Genomic DNA, 10,297 nt, shown 5'->3' with positions numbered 1-10,297 from the left:
AGAAGGGAGGGGGAGAGAGCAGAGTGGAAGGGAGGGGGGAGGGGAGGGGAGTGGGGGTGGGGAGCAGAAGGGAAGGGGAGAAGGGGAGGGGAAGGGAGTGGAAGGGAGACGGGGGAGGGGAGCAGAAGGGAGGGGGAGCAGAGCAGAGCAGAAGGGATGAGGAAGGGAGGGGAGGGAAGTGGAAGGGAGGGGGGAGAAGAAGGGTGGGGACGGGGAAAGGAGGGGTGGGGAGGGGGAGAGGAGAGGATCGGAGGGGAGGGGGAGAAGAGAGAATCGGAGGGGAGGGAGGGAAGAGAAAGGTTGCTTAAAAAAATGAGCAGAATCGAGCAAGTTACTTGGAATTCCTCTGTAGTTCATTAATATTTTGTTTATTGTCTAGCACTCTCGTTACACTGTGAACTTTATGAGGATATGAATCATGTCTATTTTATTTACCACTCTATATCCAGAACCTTGCATAATGTGGTAGCCCATACTAAGAGCTCATTACTTTTTGAATGAACAAATGAATTACGATGATGGGGGGGTGCTAAAAATAAAGATTCCAAGAATTCGAGCATAGATAACTGAAAGAATACAGAAGATTGGACATGCAGAGGAAATAATGAGTTTAAATTTTGGACTCTATGAGTTTGAGAAGCCTGTAGCGCATTCTCGTGTTCATACATAGCAAAATTCCATATGCAGAACTGGAGTTGGGGGGTGCTGGAGATGTGTTCTGAAGATTCATATGGGTAGCAGTTGAAGTCACGTGGGAGGAGGGATATTTTAAATAAGAGACAGCCCCCGGAAGTGACGCCAGTAAGAGGGGCGCAAAGGAAGGAAGCGGATAGGTTTACAGTTGAAGCTAGTCTGAACGGCGGAGAGCTCGGGGAGGGGGGAGAATATCGTTGAAGCATGAGTAAGTCCAGGAGAGACTGGCCTCATGGCAGAGACTGGTCTCATGGCAGAGACTGGCCTCATGGCAGAGACTCGTCTCATGGCAGAGACTGGCCTCATGGCAGAGACTCGTCTCATGGCAGAGACTGGCCTCATGGCAGAGACTCGTCTCATGGCAGAGACTGGCCTCATGGCAGAGACTGGCCTCATGGCAGAGACTCGTCTCATGGCAGAGACTCATCTCATGGCAGAGACTCAGGAAGATACCAACGAAGAAGGGACTATTCTGATGAGGAGCCACAGACCAGTTATTCGTGGTAAGACTATAGAGATAGTTAATTGATTTGACCACCCAGAATTTGTTGGTGCCTTTGAGATGAACAGTTATTAAAGGATGCTGGAGAGTGAAATCAGGTTGTAGTGGTAGTTAAGTCGCTTGAGCTTGAACCCTAACTAGTTTGTGACCCTGAACAGGTTACATAATCACATTCTGCCTTAGCTATAAACCGGAGATGATTACCTCATAGTGTTATTGAAGTAATAAGTGAATATGGATTGAAATGCTTAGAAAAAGTACTTTGCTCGTGGTCACCACGCAATAAAATTTTAGCTGTTAGTAGGTTGTAGAGGGTGGTGAATGGCCGTGTCTACTAATCTTCATTTGAAGTCTGAGACAAAAACCGCATGTGCGTGCTAGAATGAACTTGATAAGCCTTTACTTATGAATAGCAGATAACCAAATCTGTGATTTGTGATTAATTTTAGGAATGCTACTGAGACCGTTGGGATTCAATTCAGTGAGGCTAGATTCTTCCAGAATATTCCAGAACTTTAAACCGTTCTCCCCCAGTCATGCGCAGTGTGGTTGCATACTTCGCCAAAACCCACCCCTTTTTCCTATAGGCTACAGATCTAGTAGGTCTTTCCTCGCGTTTCTCATTGGTCTTCGGCTAGCCCTGGCCCCGCCTCCTGGAGCAAAGAAGCCCCCCTATTGGGCCGTTTAGATGATCTTTGCTTGTCCCGTGTCCCTGGGAAAATGGATACTTTCGGTTACAGTATCTAGTTTATGAAAGCCGAGGATTTTTTTCTTCCCAACGAAGTAGATAAATAGCTAACAAATGAATACAGGAGGCAGTTGGAAGGGTACGGTCGGAACTGAAGGGAGGTGTACTTAAGGTTGGAACATCGGGGTGCTTTTAACAACGGACCGAGCTACTTCCGGGAGAGAATGGGCGGGTAGAGAATTCGGCGTTTGGCGGGTTTAGGTGTCTTCCTAAATATTTGGTCCTGCAGCAGCCGAAGGCGCCCGACACGTGAGGAGGTAGTGACGCCGCCACTGCCAGGACAGGCTGCTTCGGGCTCGCTCATGGCCACGTCTGTGGTGAGTGCCGGGGCCGCGGCAGGGTGCCGGGGCGCCGCGGCTCGGGCAGCTGAGGGGAGGGGCGCTGGGGCGGGCTGGCTGGTGGTCACGTGGTCCAGTGGCGAATCAGGGCCGGGCCCGCTGGGCTCCGGGGGCGGGACTCGCTCTCTGTAGCCCCTCTTGGTCCGTAGCCCACCTATCCCCCCACCGCCACCCCAACTCCGGGCGTCTGTGCAGTCGCTTTCGGATGCTGGAAAGGACCCCCGAGATGGGAACTGGCGAGAGGCGGGAATGTTGGCGTCTGTTTATGGCTTGCGGTCTTTTATTTTGTTCTCCCTTATTTCCCTCTACAAATAACTTTCGGTCACCTGACAGAGAAATGAAACGGATTCTTAATTCAAATAATAGGCTGGGCTCAGTGAATGGCCGGGGAATAGGTACTTACTAATCATTCGGCAGGAGAAAACCCCAGCAGCATTTCTCGTCTTCGGTTCTGCAATTCTTTGCAAACGCCGGTGAATTTTTTACGTAATGTGAGCAAGTTTCCTAAGTATGTAGTTTTTCAAGTATTTCATTGGCCTTTATTTCGTACTCTTATTTTTTCCCCACGGAGCAACTCCTTGTCATAACTTCTGATTCAGCGCTCCACCCCCCCGCCCTTTTAAAGGTTCAGACCACATCATTTTTATTAAGGTGAATGTTTTGTAAAATACTGGAAGCCTACAGTACTTACAGCACCAGTTACCAAGTAAAGATTATCAATTCCCATTTGAAATGAGAAAAAAATTCACTAATGAGGGATGAGTATGTCCTAAATAAACGTACTTTAAAATGGGGGAAAATGTAAAAACTGGAAACTCTTGAGCCCTGAACTTTATAATGTCTAAATTTATATAGAAGAATATGGACTGTGTATGGAGCTACAAAGTGACTGAAATAAATACTCAGTGTTTGTTGGTGGGTTTGTGTTTGTTAGGAGTTGGAGGGGTAGTAATGTACAGGTCTGAATTTTTTCTCCTAGGATTTTAAGACTCATGTAGATCAGGCATGTAGAGCTGCTGAGGAATTTGTCAATATTTACTATGAGACAATGGACAAAAGAAGACGGGTGAGTATTATAGACTCTACTACTCTTTGTTAAGTACCAGGGGTTTTTTTTTTGTTTGTTTTGTTTTGTTTTGTTTTTTTCTTAGCCAGCCATTCATCCGACTTGCATAAGTGATCACTGTGGACTTGTTCTTTAAAAAGTGCATTGTTTAGAGAAGGATGGGTATGATATTATGGAAGTGTGGGCTCTGGGATCCTATCTCAGCTTTGCATTTACCTAGCTCTGTGACCTTGGGCAAACTGCTAACCTCTCTTAACCTCATTTTATTTTTAGGGTGGTAAATGGCAAGTAACTTACTGCACTTTGACATGGGGCTTGACATATGTTTACTTAAATATGTTACCCTTTTTAATCCCATCATTCAGCCAGTATGCTTAAAAAAGCATTAGTGCTAGGGAAGGAGTCTGACATTATAGGGAACGTTCCTTGATTTGCTCTTTTAATTTCCTATATTAGTAATTTCTGATTAAAGCTCACAGCTGTAGTTGGCACTCACAAATAGGATCCACATGGCTTGGATACTTTTAGTTTTCAACAGAGCAAGTTCTCTTGTCATCAGCTTTTTTGTTGTGATTTATCCCTGAGTCATGTCTTCTAAGTAATTGTTTCAGTATGTGCTGGAGTCTTGCCTACGTCTCTTATCGGCATAGGACTGCTTTAGAGAGCTTTCTTTATGCCATAGGTACAGAAGTTAATCTCACAAAATTTCTATAAAAGAAGTTTCTGGTACTGATGTTTGACAAGGGACCTGACAATGGATGTTTATTGTGTCTTGCTGCTTTCAAAAATAAAGTAGCAAAGAAAAAAAGGCAACATAGTTTTATTATCAGAGTCAAGATAAGGGGCTGGTCTTTTCATCCAAGTGAAATTTTAGGATTAAGCAAATAATCTGTCCTGTGACATGCTAACCTCCTGTGACTAACTCCTGTGCCTAAGGGGTTAACTCTTGAATTCTGCCTTATGTGGGGCCTTAACTTGTACATGACTTAGCAAAGACTCTGCACTAGCAAGTACTTGTGATTCTTTTGAACAAAATACTGTGTTTGAGTAGTAGTAAAAGAAATTCTTCCTAACACATACGACATTAAATGGTTCAAACATTCGATGATTCATGTGTACGTAAGCACTAGAGTTGGAGTGTCCAGGTAGGACCCGATTGACAACTTTAATTCTCAGAATTAAAAACTGGAGGGAGACTAAACCTGGTTTGGGGCTGCATGTGCATGAAACTCATAATCATTTAATTCATTTTAACAAACAGAAAGCAAAACTTCAAAACCCTCTTCCAGTTTGGATGCAAAGTGTTTTTGTGGCTGAAGTGAAATCATCTCTGTTAAAGCCAAGATTATGAGGCAGACACCTTCCTTGCTCACATTATCTTCCAGCGGGAGGGGGCAAGGAGAGTGGAGATGGGGGTGGAACTATGGAAGTGTTTATATGCCACCTGTAATCCTTCGATCCATTTCTATAAAATGCTTCCCCAGAAACAAAAATCTTTACCTTTCTTTTCTTTTTTTTCTCCTTAAGGCACTAACCAGGCTGTATCTGGACAAGGCCACTTTAATATGGAACGGAAATGTTGTTACAGGGCTGGAAGCCCTAACTAATTTTTTTGAGATGTTGCCTTCTAGTGAGTTCCAGGTCAATATGTTAGATTGCCAACCAGTGCATGGTAAGATCCTGTTCTTTCAACTTCTTTTGTTTTCCTTTAGTGAGCACTGAGCTTGACCGCCAAAAGTAACAAGCAACTTGTAGCGATAGAAATAATTACTTTTTTGAACAAGTTAAAAATGAAAAATTCAGTCAGATCAAAGTTTTGGTCTTCTTTTAGATGCATCTAATTCCAGAGGACCACTAGTAGGTTTTGTTGGATAGTATGATTATGGTTTATTAAAAATGAGTGAGAAATTGAGGTTCAATGTGCTTTTGGTTGATGGGAGAGGACTAATTATCTATTGTCCCTGAATAAACAGCTGCCTTTTGTGCCTTGAAATGTTTCCAGAGAAAAATTATAACAGTTTCTGGTTAATGTTACTATCTTACAACCTCCTGAAATTTCACAGAAGAAATTTATTCTGTTATGGGGAAAAAATGATTTGGCAAGACAGAATTTGATTCAAGGTAGATCGGTGCGATATGTAAGATTGACCTCTAGGTGGGGTCCTAAGCGTCATAAGTAGTAGTTTAGGGTGATTTTTTTTCCCCCTTTCATAGTTCTTGAAAAGAACAATAACTTAAGGCAAAGTAAGAAAAAGCTCTTTTAGAAGCCCAATGAAATATTAATACATACGGAAACCAAATGTCGTGTGCTAGATATAAGCTCTTCATTTTGAAACTTTGGAGTCCCCGAACTCCTTCTGGACTGAAAATAATTTTAATATGCTTTGAAACGATAATTCAGTTTTCTGCCTTTGGGTACGCATGCTCAAGGTAAAGAAAGTTTATGAAGCTTTTTTTTTTATGTGCTAAGTTAGAAGCAATGTCGTTTAAGCCTGAAAATCTTCTTTAGAGATAGATACTGTGACCTCTTCTCTTTTTTTATGTGGGTAAAGAGCAAGCTACTCAGGCCCAGACCACAGTTCTTGTTGTGACCAGTGGAACTGTGAAGTTTGATGGAAACAAACAACACTACTTCAACCAGAACTTCCTGCTGACTGCCCAGTCGACTCCTAACAACACCGTGTGGAAGATCGCAAGTGATTGCTTCCGTTTCCAAGATTGGGCTAGTAGTTAAAAGGGGGCAGAAGTCCATTTTTGTTTGGTCCATTAGTTCCAGCAACATAAATTTATGTGAAGTAGTTCATTTTATTGTGGAAGCACTATAAACTGATATGTGCTGAAACTCTGTTTTCTTTAATACTTTTTTATTCCTAGCAGCACCTTTTCTAGCAGCTGCCCGTTTGGATCGTTGCCCTTACGAGCTTTAATGCTAGTTTTTTACATGCCTTATATACATTTCACTAATGACATTCTTGTGGTAATATTGTACACATGGTCTCTGTATTAACATGCACTGTGAGCCCAGCCTATTGCAAAAATGAAATCCTTTTCTAATACTATCTATGGGATATCAGCACAACATAACTCTCTGGGAGGAAGTGGAGTTTTTTTGTTGTTGTAGCTTAATGTTTTAGTAAGACACATCCCTTTTTTCAGTAAATGCTGGTAATGAAGTTTTAATATAAGGCTTATCCAAATCAGTTCAGTGAAAACATTACTCATTTAGGTTTGCATAGCCGCTCTGACACATTAGCATGTAGAGATGTTCAGTAGTCTTTTTTCGTATTAAGTAATTGTTTTATGTAGGCATGTTTTCTTACGGAGTGAATTAATCTACTAAAACGTTCCGAGTTGATACTTGAGTATTAGATATACTCAGTGGTTTAAAAGCAAAACTACTTAAGATTTTTCTTGGCAGCTCCAAGTTTATAACTTTAGGTAACGAATGGTAGTAGCAGTAATAGCTTTAATGGGAGAATGGGGAGTGAGAAATGGAGAGGATCCAAGGTTGGCCAAAAGTTAAGGAGAGTGGCCGAATGGTAAATTTTTGGTACTTGTTTTCTACCTCCTAAAAATGTAGCCTATTTTTAGGATTTAAGTCATAAATTATCCTTGCCAAATGGTCCTGAGTGTCACTTTTGTTCACAGAACGCTTTTGAAAGGTTCTTCCCATGCACCTCATACTTTTCACCAATCTATGTCTCAAATTTATTCAAAAACTTCTGGGGGTAAGATGTTAGTAATAATGCTGACCCTGCAGGCTCTGACAGGAAAGTGGGAAACAAAGCCATTGCTTTCTCTTTGGGACACTCTTAGCTTCTAAGTCTTCCATGTGAACTTCAGGCCAAAAGTCTCCTATGTGTTACCCATCCCCCAAAGTTAAGTGATTTGGTCTCCGTGTTTTACACTGTCAACTGCATTTTCTTTCTTTCTTTTCTTTCTTATTTGAACTTAAAATTATTTAATTTGATGATTCGTTCTTCTCTTGAGCAAATAGAACTGTTTTAAAGCATGTTCCTGTCATGTGGCTAGCTCTTGGTCTTTTTAAAGAGAAAATCCAGGACAGCAGATTTTCATAAGCTCCTAGGCTTCAAAGGAACAAGTTGATTCCTGTTCCATCTCAAAATCTGTAGAGAAAAAGCTAGCTTTGGTTGTTAAACTTTAAATTTTCCTCCATTCTTGTGTTTATTGTTTCAGTGTTTTTAAGATAAATGTGCCAGCTTCGTTTCTCCATCGCAACTCAAAGTTATGGTTTCTCATCACTTATTTTTGAAAACCAGCAATTCGTTTACTCTCGCCCCAAACTACACATTTTACTTCTGATGTGTTAACAGAATAGAATTAAATATGGGAGAATGGGGTGGAACCAAAATGCAGCCCACACTCTCTTGTAGTACTGATCAAAACTTACACGTTCTAGTCTACTCAAAGCTAGCTCATTCCAACTTTGGATTGGCCGTCTAATCCTACACCTTGAGCAACAGGCAGTACCCGAACACTGCCCTTTCCCTTGTAGAGAACGGTCTCAAGTAAAAGCTGCACATAACTAGCAATAACTGAATTGAGCGGTTATATTGTATGTTATAAGACTTCTATATATATTGCTTTTTCCAAACTCTGTAGAACAAATGGCTGGAACTACTCTTGTATGGACTAAGACTGTATTTTTGACATGATATTTTTGTAACTTGAAAAAATAAAATTTGCCTTGTGACAAGTTTTCTCAAGCTTGTTTTAGGGTCTTTTTTTTTTTTTTTTTTTTAGACTCGAGGAAGTTTTTAAATTGAAAAAGACACACATTAGAATGTTGAAAACAGTGGTTGACAACCTGGATTTTGTCTTTTCTCTAGCCCACCTTGTTCTTTTCCTATCAAATATTCACACTCGTGAGATCACCTGTTTGAGGTAGCAGTGAGGTTTCTGGTGAAATACTGGAAATTTTAACCTTGAGAAACTTTAGCCGAAATGCTGGATTCAGCAGGCAGTTAAGCCAAAAGACCGTTGGTTTCCAGAAAGAAGGGTCCCATTTATTTCAATTCCACCTTAAAAATCTGTCACCAGGCACTTGGAGAGGGGGTGAGAAGAGGCAACAGCCCTTGAAATCAACTACCGGTTTCCGTCTCTTCACAGATGCACTTATTTTTCACAATTTAATATCCCTGAAATTGGCATGGATCCTAAATTGACGCCAAATCATAGCTGAATTGTCCGTTTCCCCCCTTTTCTCAGTAGTACCAAAAATACTGGTGAGTCTCACAATCAGTGGCATCTTAGATGAGATTGATGAAGTACAGTGATGAGTTGCCTAGACAAAAATGGTTAGGAGTCTACTTAGGTCTAAATTTGTAGGTGTAGTGGAAGGCAAAAGCTGTAAGCCTAGGAGGCTAGTTAACTCAAGATTCAAATTCCATCAAGGTATTTGTATGACTAGCTTTATATGGCTGGAAGAGCCATGGACCTTATTTAAACATGCATGAGCTTTGGTGAACTGGAGTCTTGATGTGTGCCTGGTTTTTGGAAATTACCCAGTAATATACGATGTGTCTAAAAGATAATCTCGGTGAGGTTAAATGGTACATGTGGTGTTTGGAAAAGGAGCAAGCAGTCCAAAAAAGGCAAGAAGATATGAGATCTCTTATTCTGGAATATTGCTGGATTGACTTGCTTGAAACTAGCGAGGCAGGAAATTCAGTAGAAGGGGACTTCACTTGCTAATTTGTGGTGTTTAATACAGGGTATAGAAAGGATACCCATGGTATAAAGGATAAAGATCTATCTAGGGGGAAATGGTAGGGCATCGTTGGCTTTTGGATTTAACACTGGGCTCTATACAATGAAAATATTTCTTCAAAACACCTGGCTACAAAACTGCTGTATTCTATTAATAAACATGTGCCCTTCTTTGCCAAACGCAGCTTTCTGTACAAAAGAGTTCTCAGTGACCCTGTGTGGGCTATATAAGTCAGTCTTTCTTCCTAGAGAAGCACTAAAAAGAGGAAACATATTGTTGGAATAACATAGCCAATGAAGGGTCTTAGGATATAGCCTGCATCTCAGATTGTATGATCTTCTAGATCAGTGGCTTTCAAAGGCTTTGCTCTAACATATAATAAGAAGTACAAAATACCACAATCCAGCACACAGATGCATACATGTGACAAACGAAATGTTATGTCCAAAATAAACCTCAAGTGTACTACTTGCAAGTTTCTGGTACTTTCTATCTCATTGTACTACCTTTTTTTTGAAAATTCTGATCGCAGCCTGCTGTATAGATTTTTCCAACTTCCTAATGGACTGTAGCAGCAGTTTGGAAAACAAAAAGGAACAAGCATGTAATTTTCAGTATCGCTTTCTAGTGGGGGGGTGGGGTCGGGCAGCTTCCGAAAAGTGGTGCCATGTGTCAGCCATGTCACCATGACTTAGAAATGATCAAAAACTTCCTCCTCTCATATTTGCGTGCCGTATTTGCAGAAAGTCATGCAAAAAGTATTTGCAATAAGTCCCATTCCTTATCTTGCACCCAAAGTTCAGAGCTAAGAAAGCAACTGTTTAGTCTCCAGGCCTGTGTGGCAATGAAGGCTGGAAACGGGGAGGAGGCGCCCAATTTCAGGTGTCCAGGAAGAGCATTGAGAAGGCATTCTGGCAGAAACCCTCTGATGAGCATGGTCTGATACTGCTTAAACTGTATGTTGCCTATTTTAAGTCAATCCTGTGTGTGCGTTTTTTCCCTTTCTTCGTGGATATTCCAGACATGGTGCATCAGCCCCCGGGTTTAACATAGGCTGTGGTGGTCTCGATGGAGTCAATCCTGGTCCCAGACCCAAAGGAGACCTGTATTCTAAGGCTGATTTTGTGACCTTTGGTGACTCACTTACTCTGGGCTTCTCTGGCTTCGGCTGTGGAGTGGAGGCTTGCCCGGTCTGGCCCACCAGGTGGTTGTGAGGCTC

General features: G+C 41.7%; 1 protein-coding gene across 3 annotated transcripts; it reads left to right on the top strand.

Moving 5' to 3' along the window:
• The first annotated feature begins 837 nt into the window (after positions 1-837).
• Positions 838-8,067, top strand: NXT2 (nuclear transport factor 2 like export factor 2). 3 transcript variants are annotated; one of them, XM_027609544.2, is made up of 5 exons: positions 838-1,196; positions 2,173-2,260; positions 3,261-3,347; positions 4,875-5,019; positions 5,900-8,067. In XM_027609544.2, the coding sequence occupies exons 1-5, from the start codon at positions 898-900 to the stop codon at positions 6,079-6,081; spliced, it is 801 nt and encodes a 266-aa protein (XP_027465345.2). In that variant the 5' UTR covers positions 838-897; the 3' UTR covers positions 6,082-8,067. The 3 variants fall into 3 exon arrangements, with proteins under 3 accessions (XP_027465345.2, XP_027465348.1, XP_027465347.1); XM_027609547.2 differs by lacking the exons at positions 838-1,196; positions 2,173-2,260 and adding an exon at positions 2,498-2,772; XM_027609546.1 differs by lacking the exons at positions 838-1,196; positions 2,173-2,260 and adding an exon at positions 2,499-2,789.
• Positions 8,068-10,297: the final 2,230 nt, after the last annotated feature.

Source organism: Zalophus californianus, chromosome X, assembly GCF_009762305.2.
Source record: "Zalophus californianus isolate mZalCal1 chromosome X, mZalCal1.pri.v2, whole genome shotgun sequence".
Lineage (NCBI taxonomy): Eukaryota > Metazoa > Chordata > Mammalia > Carnivora > Otariidae > Zalophus > Zalophus californianus.
Note: the sequence above shows the minus strand (reverse complement) of the source record. Positions and strands in the feature narration are given on the sequence as shown.

Bases quoted from the DNA above. Each gene is read 5' to 3' on its own strand.
- NXT2 (XM_027609544.2), top strand. From the start codon at position 898: ATGAGTAAGTCCAGGAGAGACTGGCCTCATGGCAGAGACTGGTCTCAT. The intron at 2,261-3,260 runs GTGAGTGCCGGG...TTTTTCTCCTAG, and splicing joins CGCTCATGGCCACGTCTGTG to GATTTTAAGACTCATGTAGA. The intron at 3,348-4,874 runs GTGAGTATTATA...TTTCTCCTTAAG, and splicing joins CAATGGACAAAAGAAGACGG to GCACTAACCAGGCTGTATCT.